At 58.7% G+C, this 21,172-nt stretch overlaps 1 protein-coding gene across 1 annotated transcript in view; it reads left to right on the top strand.

The window, feature by feature from the left end:
• The window catches only part of SRCIN1 (SRC kinase signaling inhibitor 1), a 58,627-nt gene extending 39,020 nt beyond the window's left edge, over window positions 1–19,607 (top strand). The window contains 14 exon segments of the mRNA XM_049637545.1: window positions 78–964; window positions 2,098–2,190; window positions 2,442–2,485; window positions 2,804–2,991; window positions 4,037–4,212; window positions 9,415–9,545; window positions 9,699–9,846; window positions 10,187–10,430; window positions 10,895–11,129; window positions 12,738–12,892; window positions 13,155–13,307; window positions 17,632–17,778; window positions 18,739–18,795; window positions 18,798–19,607. Of these exon segments, the coding sequence (XP_049493502.1) occupies window positions 78–964; window positions 2,098–2,190; window positions 2,442–2,485; window positions 2,804–2,991; window positions 4,037–4,212; window positions 9,415–9,545; window positions 9,699–9,846; window positions 10,187–10,430; window positions 10,895–11,129; window positions 12,738–12,892; window positions 13,155–13,307; window positions 17,632–17,778; window positions 18,739–18,795; window positions 18,798–19,187 (3,048 nt within the window). The 3' untranslated portion in view covers window positions 19,188–19,607.
• The last annotated feature ends 1,565 nt before the right edge of the window (window positions 19,608–21,172 follow it).

Raw genomic sequence — 21,172 nt, 5'->3', positions numbered from 1 at the left:
TTGTCTCCTTAAGCAAGGGGCAAGGGATTCCCCTTTGTGACCAACCCTGTGAGGTTCTGGGACTGTCTTCTGCACAGAGGGAGATGGTGTATGCCTCGAGGGAGTCGTCGCCCACACGGCGTCTCAACAACTTGTCGCCGGCGCCGCACCTGGCGTCCAGCTCTCCGCCCCCGGGGCTGCCGTCCGGGCTGCCGTCCGGGCTGCCGTCCGGGCTGCCCTCGGGGCTGCAGTCGGGCTCGCCGTCGCGCTCGCGCCTCTCCTACGCCGGGGGGCGCCCGCCCTCCTACGCTGGCAGCCCGGTGCATCACGCGGCCGAACGGCTCGGGGGCGCCCCCGCCGCCCAGGGCGTCAGTCCCAGCCCCAGCGCCATCCTGGAGCGGCGCGACGTGAAGCCAGACGAGGACCTGGCGGGCAAGGCGGGCGGCATGGTGCTGGTGAAGGGTGAGGGGCTCTACGCCGACCCCTACGGGCTGCTCCACGAGGGCCGCCTGAGCCTGGCCGCGGCAGCCGGTGACCCGTTCGCCTACCCGGGCGCCAGCGGCCTCTACAAGCGCGGCTCCGTGCGCTCGCTCAGCACCTATTCGGCCGCCGCGCTGCAGTCCGACCTGGAGGACTCGCTGTACAAGGCGGCGGGCGGTGGCCCGCTCTACGGCGACGGCTATGGCTTCCGCCTACCGCCCTCATCGCCTCAGAAGCTGGCCGACGTGGCGGCGCCCCCCGGAGGCCCCCAGCCGCCGCACAGTCCCTACTCGGGGCCGCCCAGCCGCGGCTCGCCAGTGCGCCAGTCTTTCCGCAAAGACTCAGGTTCTTCGTCGGTCTTCGCGGAGAGCCCCGGAGGCAAGACCCGCAGTGCGGGGGGCTCCTCAACGGCCGGAGCCCCGCCTCCCGAGCTCTTCCCCGGGCCTGGGGAGCGCCCGCTGGTTGGATTTGGGCCGCCGGTGCCAGCCAAGGACACGGAGACCAGGTGCGGGACGCTCGCGAGGCCTCAGGGCTGTTGGGGGTGGGGAGAGGGAACACATTCGGTCTGTGGCAGGGTTGCGTCCTGGACTGTGAGACCCCAGAGTCCTTTGTAGACCCAGAGTAGCCTTGAGAGTTCACTGGAATAATTTGGATATGACAGGGAAGACACTGGAGAGACGGACATGCCATTTTCCTTCCTTCTGCAAGACCTGGAGGGGTTGGATGAAAGGGCCCCAGACAAGGCCTCTGGAGACCTGGGTGTACATCGGATCCCTAAACCTCAGTTCCCCCAACTAAAATTGAGGCTGAACCAGCCCTCCAAGCCTTTCCTGCTCAGAGTTTGCAGCCATGAGAGCTGTCCAGCACACAGTCAGCTGAAGTCCACTGGGGAGGGGGTGCTGGTAAGAAATAGGAATGGGGAGAGAGGCACATTCCATTAGGTAGCCTCCAAGCTGGGGAACTCTTGCCTGTTATTCAGCTCCAACCTAAGGATACAGGGCTGGAGGAGGTAACCAGAGCATTGACCTATCCCCCTTCTGTCCTTGGGCAGTGCTGCCGAGATATGGAGAAGCAATTCACATTCACACAGCTCTCCTGTGGCTTGTGTGCCAGGCACTGCACTGGGCACTGTGGATGCCAAGTTGGGAGAACCTGATTCCTGCCTTGTTCAGTGGGGATGACACATTAAAAAAATACTTGCACTTCCTTTGAGAGAGTAGACAGGTGGTGTGGAAGGAGGGACTCCTTAAAGCTGTTGAGGACTCTGGGATGGCTTCTAGGAGGAGGTAGGGAGGAGGGCATGCCAGGAAGGGGGAAAACATGTGCAGAGGTATATGTGCAGGGGCCCCACCTCCCTGAGGTGGGGCCCATTAGAGAGCCAGTATTGAGAGATGGGGCCGGCAAGGGAGGAAATGACTGTCCGATGGAAAGGGCCTTCCCAATGTTAGGTGGGGGACTGTGGGCTTGAACCTTTGGCATTGGGGCCCTCTGAATTGTCTGTGCTGGTGGCTGGGGAGGGAATGGTATTTCCTTTAATTATCAATCTTAGGAATGGAGGCATTCCTTAGGAACGGGGTCCCTCAGCAAGAGGGACCCCATACCCAGAGAAGGGTTGCTCAAAGCCACTATCCTTTCCAGAGAGCGCATGGAGGCCATGGAGAAGCAGATTGCCAGCCTCACGGGCCTGGTACAGAGTGCCCTACTACGAGGCTCGGAGCCTGAGACCCCCAGGTAAGACTCTTCTCTCAACACTAGTGCCATGGCCTATGGTTGAGGCAAGAGGAAGGAAAAGTGGGCAGCAGAAGCCTGGCCCAACTCTGCCAGTGTCTCAGTGTGTGAATCTGGATGAGCCCCTTTCCTTCTCTGGGACTCCCATCCTGACATCAGGGGACTGGAGGAGATTTTGTTCAAGTCTCACCCAAGCTTTGATGGTCTGGGGTCAGCCCGGACCCACTGATGGCCATCTTTTCCCTGTGCCACAGCGAGAAGATTGAAGGCTCCAATGGAGCAGGAACCCCGTCAGCACGTGAGTGACCCTTTGCCCCTCCCCCACAGGTACTTGCCCTCTCCAAGCCTCAGATTCCTAATCTGTAAAGTGGGAATTAAACCATCAGCTATGTCACTGGGCTTCAGTGGATCAATGAACAGTCACCTTAGCCCAAAATGCCTTTGCCCTGGTGCTTTGCTCCCTACAGAAGGGCTGAGCCATTAGTTGGGGCAGGGAGTCAGAGCCCCGTGCTTCTCTAGCTACTGTGAGGATCCGGGGTGGGAAGGACCTTGTCCAAACCCCTTGCAGGCTCAAGGTTTGTTCCCTTTCTCCCATCCTCGTGGTCCCTCTCTGCAGCCTGTGGGTCAGGCAGCCGGAGCAGCGGGGCCACCCCAGTGTCTGGCCCTCCCCCGCCCTCGGCCAGCAGCACTCCTGCGGGGCAGCCCACTGCCATCAGTCGTTTGCAAATGCAGCTGCACCTGCGTGGCCTACAGAACAGCACCAGTGACCTGCGCAGCCAACTTCAGCAACTCCGAAAGCTCCAGGTACAGCCTGCTCCGGGGCCTCGCCCCGTGCCCCGCCCCCTCAAGCCCCTCCCAGACACGACCCTCCCACTCACGCCGCAACCCCTTCCCACCGCTCGCCCTTGCTCCCCTCACTGCGCCCTCCTTACCCTTTCCCTGAAAACTCACCGTTCTCTTGGAGCCCCAGTCCGCCCCCACTGAGCCCTTTCCCCCAGTCAGTATCCTCAGGGTAGTCCCAATTCCTTCTTGCCCAGCATTCTCCCCCCCCCCCCCTTTGGGCGGAAGTCCCCCCCGCCCCAGATCCTCTCCCCTACCCCTTCCTGAGTCCGCACAGTTTTCCCCGCCCTCCCCCGTCTGGCAGATGGTCCCACCAGTCAGGAGCCTGGCATCGCTGTGCCCGCTCCTCCAGAGGGCCCCAGGGCCCATCAGGTGAGAATAATGAACAGAGACAGGCTGGAGAGGGGGCAGAGAGTTGCCATCTGGGCAACGGATAAGATCTCACCCACCCCCGCCATTGCCCCAACTCAGCCTTAGAACTGGGTTCGAGAGTTAAGTTAGTCTTCTCGCCCCAGCCACGGAAGCTCTATCAAACCCCACTGCTTGAGTCTTTCTTCGAAGCCACAGCCATGCAGCCGCACGGTCGGCACGGTCCTACATAGGGCTTCCTCTTGCCCCCCAAATATGCCCGTCCCGTTCTCCTGTCTCTGTATTTGCCCAGCACGTAACCTTGTCCTCCGCCCCCCACCCCACCATCATAGCCCTTCGCTCCTGCTCACGGCCACAGCCACGCAGCCGCACCCTCAGCATGTTCCAATTTAGCACTTCTCCCGCCACCATCCCCCTGCCTTTCTCCTGCCTCTATTCTTCCCCAGAATTTAGCCCGGGGCCTCTGTTTCCCACCATCCCACCCCTTCGCTGCTGCTCGCGGCCGCGGCCGAGCAGCTGCTGCTTCGGTGGAGCCCGCCCAGCCTCCGGCTATCCTCTGCCCGCCTCCTCCCGGCCCTTCCCCTGCTGCGCACCTCCATTCCCTCCCACCCTGGTCCATCGGTCCCTCTGCGCCCCGCAGCTACAGAACCTGGAGTCATTGCGCGCGCTGCTGAAAGGCACAGAGGCGGAGCTGAGCATGCGCGTGTCGGAGGCTGCGCGAAGGCAGGAGGACCCGCTGCAGCGGCAGCGCACCCTGGTGGAGGAGGAGCGGCTGCGCTATCTCAACGACGAGGAGCTCATTACCCAGCAGCTCAAGTGAGGCTGGGCCCCCGGGGCGGAGGGAGGGCTCGGGGTGCGGCCTGGGCCCACAACCTGGTTCCACTGGGAGGTGCAGCTCCCTTCCTTCTGAATCACAGGTGACGTTGGTCTGGTCTGAAGCCTGAGTTCCTTCTCCTCTGTGGCCTGATTTCTCTGTGACCCACAAACCTTTGACCATCTGGCACAATTCCTGATTTCTTTCTTTCCTTTTTCTTTTTCTTTTTTTTTCCTGGCTTGACGCCCTGCTTTTGCTATGCTTTTGCTTCCTCGTGGTCCACAGTCTGGCTTCCCCTTGGCCTGCAGCCTAACTTTCATGTGGCCAGCAGCAGGATTTCAGTCTGTCCCCTGCCTGCTTTCATTCTGGACCTGTGACCTGTACAAAGTGACCCTTGGGGAGCCACAGCTGCCACCACTCTACTTCCCTGACCTCCGAGGCCCGATGTAGCCGAGGAAAACCCTCCTCCCATCCTAGTCCACTAAAACAAGGCTCTAGCTTTTTCAGAAGGAATGAGGAACAGAGAACATCCTGCTCCCAGTTGCTTAGACGTGGAAGGGTTAACCAGAGACAGTCCTCTGATCCAAATTTAGCAAATGGCTGTCTGGCCAAGATTCCGTCGTCTGGCACTGTTGATGGGAGAAGCTGCCTTTTGCTGTCCATCCACTGAGTGAGCACCCCTGCCCCATGGCAGCCTTCCCTCATTAGTCACTGGGGTCTGAGACAGAGGTCCTGCTCCTTTCTCTGGCTTCCCTCTTGGTGGCACAGGGCACAAAGGGACTTGAAGTCCAGCTCCAGCAATGAGAGACTATGTGATCAGGGCAGTTTCTGCCCTTCTCTGTTCTTCAGCTTCCTTATCTGTGCCCAATAAGATTTTTGCTGTTCTTTCCAGGGAGGGCTTGGGTTCTACTGGCCAGTGACTTGGGGAGCCAGGAGAGGAAAGGATCCCAGCTTGCAAGGGGCTCCTTGAGAAGGGTCCCTACTTCTCAGCCTTGGGCCCACACAGCCTATGCATTTCAGTAGGGCACAAGATTCCCATGACCCCTTGGGGCTGAGGTGAAATAAGGGGCCACTTCTCTTGGAAGTAAGCTGGCGGCAGCCACCCCATCACTTCCAGTGTAAGAGCTTAATGGCAACGTCAGTCAGATCTCCAAGTAGACTGACGGCTGCCATCACCCCTCATCCATTGACCCAACTTTTCTGTCCTCTCCTTGTCCCTTTTCACTCAGCACAGAGGAGCTGGGTTAGAATTTTTTAAAGGAACTTTACTGAGACATTAAAGGAAAATAAAAGAAAATATAAAAGCATAGAGGCAGAAGAGATGAAAAGACAGATTGAAGCTTCTGTCATATGCATGTCTGGTCCTCAGCTTCCTGGGGGCCTCAGTTCTCCAGGAGCACACAGACTCCCTGCCCGCTGTCTTGTTATCAAACTCTGTTCATACGACTCGCTTGAGAGAGTTTGGGCTGCTACGTTGCTTCTGGCAGGATTCTCCATCCACTTTGAAGGGGGTCCTGCCTTTTCGGGGGGCGGCCCGGGCTGGGCTGTACATCAGCCCCACAGTGGCTCTAGCTTGGCTTACAAGGGCCCTCCCTGCCAGCTCCCCTAGCATCCCTGGGCTTTAGGCTGACCAGCAGGCCCATCCTTACCCCTATCCTGGCTGTAGCCCCTGAAAGCCCACTCTTGTTCTGCTTTGCTCTGCCCCTTCCTCTTGCCCCGGCATCTTGCTGGAGGTTAAGGCCAATTCTGTGCTTCATTCAGCTTGGCTCTCTCACCTGTTTTTCTACCGAAGCATTTGATCCCTGTCTAGACGTTACCCTCTGCCAACTGAGACCTTTTGGCCTCTGGAGCCCAACTAGAACTAACCCAGTACCGGCTTTGTAGGCATACGAGCTACTCAGTCACAAAGGGCCCCATGCTCTTAGTGGCCCCATACTCTGCTGTTGTCATCTTGGAATCTGTAATGATTTTTTAACCAGGGGCAAAATCTTCATATTCCACTGGGCCCCATAAATTATAGAGCTGGTTCCGTCCTGACCCTGCCCTCTCCACCCCTCCAGGACTGAACCTGGGTCTGGAAAGCCCAACCACTTTGTGATAATGGTGTCTAGACTTGCACCAGTCTGGGGTTCATTTGCAGAGCCCGCACAAGTTGGGTCTCCCAAAACTTCGGCAGGTTTTGTGATCAGAAAATCAAGGTGACGGGGCGCCTGGGTGGCTCAGTCAGCTGAACATCCAACTCTTGATCTCAGCTCAGGTCTTGATCTCAGGGTCATGAGTTCAAGCCCCACGCTGGGTGTGAAGCCTACTTTAAAAAAAATGAGGTGCTAATTGCGCCTAAGGAGGACCTAGCCTCTTCTGCCTGAGAGTTGCAGTGTCGTGTCCTCTTGAAGGCTTACTCGAGTCCTCCTTTAAATGGGGGTCTCTTCCCCTCAGAGTGATGTCTGGAAGTGACCATTTTACAAGACTGGCACACCCTGAGCCAGTTAGGTGTCACGCATAGCAGGGGAGAGTTGTTGTTTCCCACGTAGGAGAGCAAGGGCTGGGTGGGACAGGGATGGGGATGGGCTGATGTTAGGTCCAATGTGGAGGTGAGATGCAGCCGAATCCAACAGCCGAAGTCAGACATGAATAGATTCTGCTTTGCTGCAAAATAGTTGCATGACCTGAAACAAGCTACTTAATCTCCCTGAACCTCTTTTTTTTTTTTTAATGTTTTAATGTTTATTTATTTTTGAGAGAGAGACAGAGTGTGAGTGGGGGAGGAGCAGAGAGAGGAGACACAGTATCCAAAGTAGGGTCCAGGCTCTGAGCGGTCAGCACAGAGCCCGATGCAGGGCTCGAACCCACGAACCATGAGATCATGACCTGAGCCGAAGTTGGACGCTTAACCGACTGAGCCACCCAGGCGCCGTCCCCCCGCCGCCCAACCCTTTTTAATGCCAAAGTTCATTGTGTTAGTTAGGGTAGCTGCTATAACAAATTGTGTAATGATTTAAAAGTAATAGACATATGTTTTTTGTTTTTGTTTTTTCTCTCATGGAACAGTACTGGGTGGGTTAGTGGAACAACTGTTTTCCATGCAATCATTCTGGGACCCAGGCTAATGGAGGTTTTGCCATCTCCAATACATGCCTTCTGAGATCATGCCAAGGGTCCTTGCCTTTCAACCCATAGGAAGGGGGGGAAGAGCATGGAGGAGCTTACAGGGGAGGTTTTAATGGGCAGGCCTGGAAGCAGCCTATACGCCTTCAACTCACTTTCCATTGGCTGGACCTCAGGCATTGGCCATTTTAACCACAAGGGATGCTGGGAAATGTAGTCTAATGTCTGAGCTACCGTTTGTGTGTAAACGGGAGGTAATAATGGCTCCCCACACCCAGGATTTTTTGTGAGGATTAAATAAGGTAATGAAAGTGGAGGGCTGAATGTGGCACCCGGTGTGCTATAAGCGCTTAGCAGCTCTTTAACCGCCAGGGCTGAGTCACAGGAATGTGTCCTTGCTCCAGTGTGGTCTGTCTTTTCATCCGCTAGTTGGATGGAGATGTATAGGCATGCTGATAAGATTTGCTAGTGACACAGAGCTTTGAGGGGAAGCAAATCTGTTGCAGGGTAGAGCCGAGATTCAAAAGTTGTTCCCACCTGGATTGTTGAGCTGAAATCCGGCAGATGGCATTTGACAAGAATGTATGTAAAGCCTTGCATGTGGGTCAGGGATGTCAGTGACTCACGTACGGAATTGGAATGACCTACCTGGACAGCGGTTCCTTCTTTCACTTATTCATTCATTCCACAATTATTTACCAGACACCTATTCTGCTCCAGGCACGGTGCCAGGTGCCGGGAATTGGAGATGAATCCAGAAGACCCGGTCCCTCTCTGCCTGCCAGGAGCTACACAGCCCAGCAGGCAAGAGCTCCAAGGGTTGGTGAGGGAGGCAGAAAGCAGACTCCCAACTCCCAAGTGTAGAAGTTCCCACTGAGACCTGAGGAAGGAGTGGGAATTAGTCACACGTGTGCATATGTGTGCATGAGTGTGTGTGTGTGTGTGTGTGTGTGTGTGAATGGAATGTTCTAGGCAGAAGAAATGGCATCAGAAAGGCCTAGAGAAGGCAGCAAGTACAAGGACCTCAGAGAAGTTGTAGACCGTTCTAAACAGAAGGAAGCCAGAGGAGGACAGGGGATGTGGCTGGAGGGAAACTAAGAGCAGCCCCCAGGGACTGACCCCTTACCACCCCTTTCCCATGTGTATTTGCTCCCTTAATCCTCACAATGGCCCCTGGAGGGAAGAACTCTCACTACCCCCCCCCCCCCCATTTCTTGGATAGGAAGGTTACAGCCCAGAAATAGTACATAACTTGTCCAAGGTCTCTCTGCTGGGACGGGCAGAGCTGGGATTGGAATTTGGATCTGATTCTAGAGCCAAATTTTCAACTACTACCCTCATGCCCTTCTTGGCTTGGATTTTAGCTTCAGGACGATGGGATCCATGTAAGGTTCAACGCAGGAGGTAATGACTTGGTGTGATTTTACATTTTAGAAAGATGTGGGGCTTGGGGTTCCTGGGTGGCTCAGTCGGTTGAGCGTCCGGCTCTTGGTTTCAGCTCAGGGCATGATCTCACGGTTTCGTGAGTTTGAGCCCCACGTCACATCAGCTCTGTGCTGACAGTGCAGAGCCTGCTTGGGATTCTCTCTCTCTTCCTTTCTCTCTCCCCCTCCCCCACTCATGCTGTCTCTGTCTCTCTCAAATAAATAAACAAACAAAAATACTCTTAAAAAATAAAGATGTGGGGTTTTAAACGGCACAAGCTCAGCATAAACTTGCTGACACCTGAAAACAGTTTTGTCCTCAAGGGAAGAGGCTGAGTGCCTGGATCATTTGAGAAAAGGTAGATGGACATGGCAGGGGCCACCCCTCAAGAGAGGAGACCCCACAGGGGCACATGCAGTGGCCTCCCGTTCCCGGAAAGGCTGCCAGGTTCTCTGCTGCCTCTTTGGCAGGAAGGGCAGAGGATGCAAGTTATAGGGAGGGAGATTCGGGCTGACGTTTGGCATTTCTCTGAGGTTTGATCTCACCTGGGCCTGTAGCCTGGTGAATGGCTTTTAAATGCGATCCGACCGGTGGCCTGATTTCTTTCCAGCTGCCCAATTTCAGGGGGCTGGGCTGGGGCCAGAAGGGCTGAGGGGGTCTCTCTCTGGCCGCAGTGACCTGGAGAAGTCGGTGGAGAAGATCCAACGGGATGTGTCCCACAACCACCGGCTGGTGCCTGGGCCGGAGCTGGAGGAGAAGGCGCTGGTGCTGAAGCAGCTCGGGGAGACCCTGACTGAGCTCAAGGGTGAGCCTGGAGGCGAGAGTGTGGCACGTGGTCCGGTGGGGGAGTCCCTGCTTCACCCCCACCGCCCACCCCCGGGCGCTGCCCTCCCTGCTGCCTGTCCTCCCTGTCCTTGGAGCTGCTCCCTCCCCAGCTCACTCCTTCTGGTCCCCTCAGCTCACTTCCCAGGCCTGCAGAGCAAGATGCGGGTAGTGCTGCGTGTGGAGGTGGAGGCCGTGAAGTTCCTGAAGGAGGAGCCGCAGCGCCTAGACGGGCTACTCAAGCGCTGCCGTGGGGTCACAGACATGCTGGCCCAGATCCGAAGGTCTTTCTATCCCTGACTTCTTAGCTCCGGCCTCCGATTTCCCAGGAGGTCACACACTGGGCATAGATCAATAGATCGGCCTGGCCCCTTATCCTGACTCCTTTAGAGGTCACTGATATGCCAACTGGATCTGAACGTCAACTCTGACCTGTGACCCCTGGCATGGTGTAGGCTTGGCTCTCCCTTATGCTGGATGCAGTCACTCCTCCCCAGACCCTTCCGTCTGTCCTGCAAGATCCCAGAGCCCTCCTCACACCCTGCCTCCCCCAGGCCAGGCTTCCCTCACACGGGGCCCCCAACACGTGGGTCTCACAGCTGCCCCTAACTCTCCCAACCCCAGGCAAGTGGACGAGGGTGTGTGGCCACCCCCCAACAATCTCCTGAATCAGTCCCCCAAGAAGGTGACGGCCGAGACGGACTTCAACAAGAGCTTGGACTTCGAAATGCCACCCCCCAGCCCTCCGCTGAACCTCCATGAGCTGAGTGGGCCCGCTGAGGGAGCCCCTCCTACTCCTAAGGGCAACCCTACCAAAGGCCTGGACGCTGCTGGCAAGAGAAGCGTGGACAAGGCTGTGTCTGTTGAGGTGCTGGGCCCGGGATGGGGGGAGGCACAAGCCAGGCTCACGTATTCTCACCACCATCCTAGATTGGGAAGTGCCAGCACGTGGGTACCTTTTCCTGGGGGAGGAGGAAGTCTGAGAAGCACATGGATGGTGGCGGTGGCATTAGTTCTGCCAGACAGAAAAGCATTTTATGAACCTGTGACAGTCAAGGCAGTGTGATGCTGGCATAAGAATGGGCCGTGTGGTCAACGAAGCAGAATAGAATGTCCCCCAACAGGGCTGAGTGTATCAGGAGAGTAGCCTGTGACAAAGGCGGCATTCCAGACTTACAGGGAGACACTCAAGGAGAAGTCTGAGGGTCCCCCAGGGGCTGGATCAAACTCCCTTCTCCATTCCTGGCGTGCGTGGCTGGGGGAAGGGGCTGCAGCCCCTGAGGCCAGGAGCAGGCAGCTGCTTCAGTGCTGATTCTCAGTCTTCCTGTCAAGGCTGCCGAACGGGACTGGGAGGAGAAGCGGGCAGCCCTGACCCAGTACAGCGCCAAGGACATCAACCGGCTGCTGGAGGAGACGCAGGCAGAGCTGCTGAAGGCCATCCCTGACCTGGACTGTGCGAGCAAGGCCCACCCGGGCCTGGCCCCCACCCCTGACCACAAGCCCCCTAAGGCCCCCCACGGCCAGAAGGCAGCCCCCCGAACGGAGCCCAGTGGAAGGAGGGGCTCAGGTATGGGGGCAGGTAGGGGACTGGCAAAGAGCCCAGAGGAGGGGGGCCCCCATCGTCAGGAGCTCTGGGGTTGGTGGGGGAGGCCCTTGGGCGTGAGACCCTCTGCGGTCATCCTGCCAGAGGAGGGAGGTGCTGGGGCATCAGCATCCTGACCTTCAGCCGCTATAGGGAGACCCAGAGGGCAGGGTAGCGCTGGACTCCATCCGGGGCTTTTCCCGCTGCCGTGACTGCTGCTGAGAGACCCGCGCAGGGAGGATGAGCAGGCCCAGGCTCTGTCTGCATGTCATGACCAAGCATGTGCTCTGAACCAGGCTGTGCTCAGACAGGGCGTGGTGCTGGTCCCTACGGTCGTGGTTTCTGTGCTCCCCGAGCCCGTGAGCTCACAGGGGAGGCAGAAATCCAACCAGGAATAGCAGTCACCATTCATTCATTCCTGCTGTACGTATTTGTTAAGCACCTACTGTGTGCTGAGGATAAGGAGATAAGACACTGCATGTTTCCAAGGAGCTTAAAATTTAGTGGCGGTGTAATACTAACATTTTTGTTTATCGGGCACTTACTATGTGACGGGAACTACTCCAAATGCTTTCTATATATTAATCCTTGCAATTTTGCGACAACCCCAGGGGGCAGATACGGTAATTATTCCCATTTTATAGATGAGAACACTAAGGCACAATGTAGCTAAGAGATCTGTCCCAGGCCACGCTTAGTGGGTAAACCAGAAAATAGGACGCAGGTGCTGCCTGTAACGGTGGCCACGCAGTCCTAGAGAAGGCCCTGGAAGAGCGGGAAGGGCTTTCCGTTGGAGGTGACGTTCCACTGGAGTCTTGAAAGCAAGTAGGCCTTTCCATGGACAGTGAGAGAGGGCACTTCAGGGAGAGGGAACAGCATGTGCAAATGGCCGGAGGTGTGTGTTTGGTGTCGCTGGGCAGGGTTCAGGCCAGGAAGTAGGAAGCGGAGCTGAGGCTGAAAGATGGGCAGTCGTGGGGGTGCTGGGCCAAGGAGTTTGGGCATGGTTTGGAGTCATGGGGAGCCACTGGGGCTCAAAGCAGCGGAGTGTCAGGCTCCAGTGACTTTTCTGTAGGTTGCCCTTGGAAACAGTCCCCACCCCTGGAAAAACGGGGAGGGGGAGCCTGGTGGGTCCGGCCGGGCTCTTGCACGCGTAACTGCTGTCTCTTGATGGAGAAGAGAGGAAGGTGTGTGCAGGGCAGCCGCTGAGGGGCAGGCGGGAAAGAGATGGGCGAGAGCAGCGTTTCTCACACTTGAATGTGTGCGCGAAATTGCCGGAAGATCTGCCAGAATGTGGGTTCTGATACAGCAGCTGTGGGTGAGGCCTGAGCTTCCGCATTTCTAACAGGCTCCCAGGTGCTGCCAGTGCTGCTGGTCCGCAGACCGCACTTTGAGTAGCTGGGGTGGGAGTGCACTAAGAGGAGTGACGGGAGTGGGTTTCACGGGGAAGTGAGCGAGAACAAGGAGGGACCTGTGTCCTCCTCCCTGAGCTTTCCTCTCCCCTCCTCCCCGGAGGAGGAAGCAAGGTTTCTCCCCTTGGTGCACGGACTCCGAAGTTAAGCGTCCCCTGACCCCCAGCCCCTTGGCTGCCCACAGATGAGCTGACGGTGCCTCGATACCGCACAGAGAAGCCCTCCAAGTCGCCCCCGCCGCCCCCTCCCCGCCGGAGCTTCCCCTCCTCCCATGGCCTGACCACCACGCGCACTGGGGAGGTTGTGGTCACCAGCAAGAAGGACTCGGCCTTCATCAAGGTACCAACCCCACCTGGGGCAGCGGGATACCCAAGATGACCTCTGAAGACCCTCTGGGGCGGAAGGAAAGGAGGGGGCTGGCCAGTGGTGACTCTGTTTATGGCTCGGGCTTCCACCACGGGAAGGGGGCCTCTGGCAGGGGACAGAGGAAGCGGCAGATGAGGAGCTGGAGCAGGAAAGGCCCCCCCGGATGGGGCCCGTGCGGTGAGCTGGTGCCGGAGGGGGGCAGAGCCCGGTCCTGACGGGGGCCTGGGCCTTGCAGAAGGCCGAGTCCGAGGAACTGGAGGTGCAGAAGCCCCAAGTGAAGCTGCGCCGGACCGTGTCCGAGGTGGCCCGCCCGGCCTCCACACCACCCATCATGGCGTCTGCCATCAAGGATGAGGACGACGAGGACCGCATCATCGCCGAGCTAGAGGTGGGTCAAGGGCATGCCTGGTCCCTGAGTCCTCGGCCAGGCTCCTCCCTCTCCCCACCAAGCTGACCCCACTGGGGAGGGGACTGGGCTTCCGGGCTCCTGCTGAGTGCTGGCCTGTTCGGGACCCCTCCTTCTTGCCTCCATTTCGCCACCACTGTAAAATGGGGGGAGGGGGCCCGAAGTCCCTCTTTGCAGGTTTGAGGGTTTTTTTATGGTAGTCTCTGAAACCACCCCCCCCCCCAACACCACTGCCCCGAGACCCCCTATGCTCTGAGACCCCCGGGCCTGAATGTTCTGAGAACAGAGTGCTTTAACACCCTGATACCCACGTACCTTGAGCGCCCCCTGTGCCGTAAGTCACCCATCCTCAAGTGCTCTCAGCCCCTCTCCCCAAGTGGCTGGAGACCCTGACTACCTAGGCCTCGGGAGGAGGAGACAAGATGGAGGGCAGAGTGGCCAGTGAGCATGGTGAGGGGCTGAGTAAGGCTGGCGTCCCTCCCGGTGGGCCACAGGCCAGCACCCCTGTCCTCCTTGTGCCCCCTTCTCCAAACCTGCCCCACCTTCTGCTCCTCAGGTGTTTGAGAGAAGCTCAGTGTCTTCCCTCCCCCCCCACGCCCCGCCGCCAGCCGATCCCCACCTTGCTGGCACCCCAGGACCTGGGGCCCCCTGGGGGCTCAGCCCAGGGCCCCACATGGAAGGTAACGGGCTGTCCCCCACCTCTCACGGCTCTGTCTCTGCCTGTGCCTCCACACCTTCCTCTCCTCACCTCTCACGCTAACCCGCTAACACGCCAGTCACGTCCCCACGTCTGGCCACTGCCACAGCCTCACCCGCCTGGCCTCACCCCTGCCCTGCCACGAGGACAGGCGCGTAACCCTTCCCTCCCTCTTCGAGACTCTAGCAGTCTGGTACCTGGTGGCGCCTTGTGTCTGCATTTTCTTACAGGCTTGATTCTGAGTTGGGTATTTCGTTCCAATCCGCAGCCAGAGTTCAGATCTGACCCAGAGCCTGGGTTTTGTCTTGGTCCAAGATGGGAGCTTGGATCTTGCTCACTACATGACTTTAGGTCCAACTCAGAATCTGACTTTGTCCTGAGCCCTTGCCTAGTCCCTGCACCTGACTCCTCTCCTCTGCTGCTGGTGCCAGGTGGGGGCTCCGTTTCCCCCCCTAGAATCTATGCCTTGCACCGGGGGCCAGGAGAAAGGCTCACTGATAGCCTCCTTCTATCCCATGGCCCCAGTGGTCAGGGAACTTGGAGTAGAAGCAGCCTATGCCCTTCCTCAGCTGCTGGTTTTGTCTCTTAGCATTGGGAAGTTCTTCCTTCTCTCTGACTTCAGTCCTTGCTGCTGTCCTGCTACACTTATTCTCTCTTTATTCTTTCTTGGGAATTTGGGGGTAGACCTGCTGTCTGCACCCCCCTCCCAGGGGACTGTGCTTGGGGAGGGGGACCTGGGGAAGGCGGCCTGGGAATCTCTCCCTCTTCCCAGTCAGGTTGGGGCAGGAGGGCCTCTGCTCTGGGGAGAGGGCGGCCTCCTGTGCACACACATGCTCACCTACCTTGTCTGGTTCTCTCTGGCCCACAGTGGGCTCCATGCTGTCTCGCACCTGATTTCTGGCCTGGCTTGAGGCTTGAGGCTTGTGGTGCTTTGGCTCCCTGGCCAGGGGGAGCAGACAGGCACTAAACAGGGGGACAGAACTGTCTGCCAGGCAAAGGATGGGCACAGAGCAGTCTAAGGAGACATCTGGGGATGAGCAGTACGGAAGGGGTGCCCCATGGGCTGGCCATGCCCTTGGCACTTTGGCCCACTGCACCCAGCCGCTCCTGCCTCTTTCTGGCCTTTGGGAGCTAATCCTGAAGGGGTCCAGTGGGCAAAGCCCCCCTGCTGGCCTTTTGGGCTGGCTTCCCCTCTGCATCCTGTGGCGCCATCGAGCAGTGGAGCCGGGCAGGCATGGGTCGCCTCTCTGTCTTCCCAGCCTGCACCCCGCCACCTCCAGGTAAGCAGGTGGCAAGGCTGGGTGGGTTGCCTTGGGGGAGGGAGGCTTGAGGTCCCTGCTGCCCCCCTGGAATATCCCCATGGCTCCTTTTGGTGGAAAGAGCACTGGACTTGGAGTCAGACTGCCTGGGTTCAAATCCTCGCTCTGCCACTAACTAGCTGTGGGTAAGTGACCTTGGGTGGATCTCAGGACACCCACCCTCAATGTCCTCATCTGTAAAGTGAGGACCACAGGAGCGGTAGCCATTTCGTGCCGAAGAAGAATTTGGCTGAGCCCCTCCCCTTGTGGCTGTGAAGCCCTTGGAGAAAGCTCCAAAAGTAGAGGGTGACGGGGCCAGGAGTCTCTGGCCTGAGATTAGGGTGACAGCCCCACCCTTCGAGGCCAGGTCAATTCAACAAATAGCTAATATTTGCCAAGTGCCGACGCTGTTCTAAGCACACGCTCGCGTGAGCTCACTTAATTTTCCACCACCTCTCTGCTCTTGTTACCTCATCGTACAGAGGGGCAAACTCATGGGAGGACCCATGGGACCTGCTCCCAGAGTTTAACGTGGGCAGTGAGAGGCAACCCTGTGTCTGTGCTTCCCGATAAACCAGCGTCTCTGCCAGCAAGTGGGAGACCACAGTGTGGGGTCGGAAGAGGCCCGAGTTCTAGTCCAAGCCTTGCCTCTGACTTGTTGAGCGAACTCAGTCACCACCCTCCCCTGCCTCAGTTTCCCCATCTGTGAAAGGAAGGGGCTGGGCTCACCCACGTCTGACCCCCCTGCCCGCACCATCCCAGCTCAGGGTGTTTGGTTTGCAGGGATCATAGTCTCCCTCATCTTTCTTCTCCCCCCAGGCTGCCCCAAGTCCCAGGGCTTTCTGCGTCCCCCAGATCATCTTGACGGAGTGTACCCCCAACCCTCCCTCCCCACCAGAGGCCAGACCTGAGGAATCCGGTCACAGGACAGCCCCCACCCCGCGACCCCGGACCCTGGCTGGCAGTGGGAGGGGCTGGGATGGTGCACGGGCCCTGCCAGAGGTAGTGACCAAGGCTGCCCAGCCCAGGAGCAGCTTGGCGCCTGAGAAGGACGGGGCGGCTCAGAAGAGACTGGGGACGAGGAGCTGCGTCGCAGAGGAGGGAGGAGCCGGCGTCCCCTGTTCTTGGGGACCAGCCCCTGACGGGACTCTGGAGCCCTCCACTGCTGACAGCCACCCAGAGGAGACCCCCAAGGACACGGGACAGGATGTCCAACCCGGCAGTGGGGAGCCCAGGGGCCAGCCCGCTGCCGGCCTGGGCTGCACAGTGAGAGGTGCCACCACCCAGCGGATGGACAGCCTGGAGGAGACACTCCGGGAGCTGGAAGCCACTCTGAGCCAGATGGGTGCAGCCCTCGCCATGGGGCCCCCTGGCAGCCCCCCACCCCTGCCACCCGGTCCCCAGGTGGCTGCCTCCTCCCCTAGCCTCTCCCCCTGCCTTCATGCTCTAGACTCTGTCCTCAGAGCTGCAGAGTGGGGGGGCTGCAGGGGCACCACACCAGGCCCCTCCTCCCACTGGCCTTTTCTCAGCCCCTGCCAGCCTCCTGAGAGCCCGGTGCCATATGGGGTTTGCAGGCAGAGCCTGGGAGGCTGGGAAGCTGGCCTACCCAGGGATCAGCCCAGCCAGCCCTGGCAGGGACCAGGGCCTCTCCCCTCTGCTCTGTATCTATAAACCAACAAATAAAGTTCTCTCCTCCTTTTCCATCCCCGCGCTCCCCTCCCCCTCTCCTGTCTGACTCTCTTTGCCTCTGTTGTTTCTCTGTCTGCGCCTCTGACTCCCCAGAGCCCTTGTGGGAAGGGTGGTACCTGGGGTCGTTCAAAGGAGCTGGGCTTGTCCATCTCTAGGGAGACTTCACCCCCATTCTCCCGTTCAGAGGAAGACATAGGTCTGGGGCTGCTAATCTGACTCTGTCTGCCATTATAAAGACCCCGCCTCAAATCTCAGGCATGCTCTGCCAGACCCAGCAGTGGGGGTGATGGCAAGGACTCTCACTTTGGAAGTAGCTTCCCCGGGAGAGTACCTGCTACCCCTGGGTTACTCAAGGAAACCACCAAAGAGCCCTCCCTGGGGAGCTGTTGGGAACCTGGCTGGGAGGCCCCTGTCCCCTCTTCTGCAGGAAGGCCTTAAACCTGGCCTCAGAGAGTGGACCTGGGTCCTGGACTGGGATGTGGGGCCCGGGAGGTCCAAAGGTCTCCAGTTGCCAAGGGCCCACCGAGGAGGTCCCAGCCCAGCCCCAGAGATCAGGTCACCCAGCGCCTAGGATTCCGGAATGATCCCGCCTCCAACCCCCACCCTGTTCCTCTTCCTGCAGAGTGGTGGTGGCAGTGTGCCACCCATGAAGGTGGTGACTCCAGGGGCCTCTCGGCTGAAGGCAGTCCAGGGCCAGGCAGGCAGCCCCGACAAAGGCAAGCATGGCAAGCAGAGGGCCGAGTACATGAGGATCCAGGCCCAGCAGCAGGTAGGTGTGGGCGCGGTGGGGTGGGGCTTGGCCCGTCCTGGCCCCTCCCCCCTCCCCCCCCCGCCCCCCCGCAGTGCTGTGTGCTCCTGCTGTGAGCTGGGCATCTCCTGCCAGCTGCCCAGAGACCTCCTCCCTGCCAGCACGGCCCCACCAGTTCCTTGAGCCATCGTTTCCCTCCTCCTGTCAACCCTGGCTCTCTGGAGCTGCTCTACAACATACATTTTTAACCAGGCCACTCTCCTTTTAGGAGACCCTCACTGGGAGCCGAGAAGGTCTCTCCCCGGCTGCTCCTGGAGGAGGGGGAGCCGGAGGACTCATGTCCCCACTGGCCTGATGCCTGAGGCCCTTCCAAGGCCGGGCCTGCCCTGGGGTGTGGGAGCGGGCTGCCACGTCCCTTTGTCCTCCTGCTTCTGCTCCGCTTCCTCTCCCTGCTCTCAGCCCCCCTCTAGCGGGGGTCGGGTCCTCCCCACTCTCCTCTTGGCCTCCCTCTTGGATTTTGGGCCGTCTCCCACCTGAGGGAGAGACCAATTCTGCATCTGCTTTTCAGTCTTGTGTTTGGGCTTTGGTGGGTTCCACTGACGTCAGTGGGGAGGGGGAGATGTGGCCCCCAGGTGGGCTGGGAATGACAGGGCTGCTGTCACCTCTTTCAGATTTAGTCAGCGGGCTTGGGGGCAGGTGTATGGAATTGACAGCCTCACCTGTGGGTGTTTCTGCCCTTTGGCCTGCCGTGTGGCCTGGTCAGAAGGTGCAGGGTGGTCCCTGGGCCTAGATATTGAGAGAGACCTTTAGCGCGCTCATTTGGTTCAGTAGCATTTCTGAGCACCTGCTGTGTGCCAGGCCCGTTCTGGGTGCTGGGGTGGGAGTGGGTGCTGTAAAATGTCCACATACTGTGACCTGAAGAAGGTTCTAGGCTCAGAGGCAGGAGGTTAGAGACGGCAAGTCCAGCTACCTTCTTTACAGATGAAGGGACAGCTCAGAGAAGGAAAGGGGCTTCCCAAGGGCCCACAGCAAAGTGGTATCAGAGCCAGGATGGGACCCAGGAATCGCAAAGCCCTTTCCACCACATGGCCCTGGGACGGCCCTGGGCACGCAAGGCCCTGCCTCCCTGTCTGCTGGTTCCCTGGAGAGACCCCTGGAGACGGGCCACCCAGGCCCCACCCGCCCCCGACCAGCTCTCCTCACTAGCTCCCTGCTGGCCCGCCATCTTCCTCATGGGTCCCCAGACACGTCCTGCAAATCCCACCCCCAGCTCTTTGTCCTGCCACCACAGTGCACGAGTTCCCCTCGTCCTGTCCGGGCCGGTCCCTCCTTCGTGTCCACAACAGCAGCTGACATTTGCTCACTTGTGCCAGGCTCACACATTATATCGTTTCACATTCACCACACCAGTCCGAGGAACATCCTCCTGATCCCCCTTTGTTAGATGGGGAAACTGAGGCTTTGCCCGAGGTCAGGCCGCTGGCAAAAAGAGCAGGACAACATCCAGGCTGTGTGAGGCCCCTCCCCCCACATACCTTGCCTTCGGCCGCTTCAGTGGGCACCTTGCTGGGCTACAACTATGCTCTGTCATCTCTCTCCCTGACTTCCCCCGCTCCAGGCCCCCAGCTCCTCTCTCCTGCCCCCTTGTCCCCTCTGTGGCCTCTACGCCCTCTCCTCCATTCAGTTCCCAGCCCACCGCACCTTCCCTCCAGCCTCATCCCAGGGCTGGGCTAGGTCTCCAGTGGCCCCCAGACTTTCTCTTCCTCCCATGCCCTACTCCCCTCTCTGCAGGATGTGCAGTATAGACCCTGCCCCCCCCCCATACACACGAGTGCATGTGCACACACACACACACACACACACACACACACACGGGGGAGCTGTGTGTAGACCCTCCATTCCTTGCTATCCTCTCCTCCCTTGTCAGCCCTCACCCTGACCCTCCTGACCCCTTTCTGGGCGTTTCTCCTCTGCCTGTTCACTTCGCTGGGCCCTACTTCCTCCTGGGCCTCTTAGCTCTTCATACCACACACACCTCCCCCTGGCACCCTCTGTCCCTGCCCGGAGTCTCTGTTCTGAGCCCAAGCCTGCCCATTAGAAAATGTCACCCTCCCTCCCCGGGGCATCCACCACGCTGGGGAGTCTCGGTGGTTCCTCCTTCCTCCCTCACCACCTACTGTCCATGGTTCTCTCCCCACCAGGACCACAGGCCTAGCCATCCCTCTCACTTGCACTGTCTAGGAGCCTTTCTTTAAAAAAGCACCTTCTCCCTAAGAAAGCGATATATGTTCCTTGTGGGAATTTCTTAAAGAAGCAGCGGAAAAAAATCATCCTATGCCTCATTACCTAAATGCATGCCCTTCTAAGGTCTCCCTGTGACTTCTGTCACCTCTAGCCTATTTTCCCAGACCTGCGCCTGGGGAGGGATATTTACAAAATGCAAATTATCGATTATGTCATTCCCCCAACTCCAAGCCCATGCCCACTGCTCCCTGCCGGGTGAGAACATCACCCAGGGTGCTTTGTGACCAGCCTGGGTTCCTTCCTCCTGGCTCTCCTGACACCCTCCACCCCACACCCTCGATTTGCTCCAGCCACACTGGGTCAGTGTCCTCTGGGCCCAGACACTGCTCTGTATGGGCCCAGGCTGTGAACTTGGTCAAAGTCCTCGGCCTTCTGCAGGCTCCTCCCTCATCTGTACAATGGGGACAGAAACCCAGCAGCGGGGTTCTGAGGTCACATGATACCTGGTGTGGGAAAGAACTGTGAGAGCCCCCATGGTGCTCTGCTCAGGAGAGTCCCCATAATCCTCCACTGCCCTGGACGTTTGTCAGTGCCAAGGGCCAGGCAGTGGCCTTTCTCCTATCATGTGGTTCTAACATTTGGGGCTCGAAGCTGCCTTCGAGGAGGAGGTTCTAGGCTTCGCTCTCAGGGGTTCTAGGCACACAGATCTGTTTAGGAGGAGGAGAACCTTCCCCAGGAGCCCCCAGCTGACCTCCCCTCTCTTCTCATTGCCCGTTTCCAAATCGGTCACTGGCCAGGAGAACAGAATTGTTCCAAATGTGTAGACTGCTCAGGACCCACCCCACCTGGGCTGAGGGAAAGGCCCACGTTTCCTGATAGATGGAGGCCTGATTCAGGCAGGATTTCATCAGCGAGGAGGGAGGGCGTGTGGGCCTGGGAGGAAGTGACCCTGGAGGAGGCACCAGCCAGCAGGGTCTGCCGACATGAGATGGTCTGTGCCTGTGCGGAGATCCATGACCTAGCTCGGAGCTGCAGGCCAGCACGCTTAGGGTGTGGAGCGGGTGCTAGACTCTGACCCATGGGAGGAGGAGGGCGCAGGGCTCAGCCCTCTGGGCCCAGCTAATGGCTCTGGTCTCCTCCCAGCTGAAAGCTGAAGGTTTGTGCCTTGCCG

Source organism: Panthera uncia, chromosome E1 (assembly GCF_023721935.1).
Source record: "Panthera uncia isolate 11264 chromosome E1, Puncia_PCG_1.0, whole genome shotgun sequence".
Classification (NCBI taxonomy): Eukaryota; Metazoa; Chordata; class Mammalia; order Carnivora; family Felidae; genus Panthera; species Panthera uncia.
The sequence above is the reverse complement of the archived record's forward strand: the minus strand, read 5'-3'. Positions and strand labels throughout refer to the sequence as shown.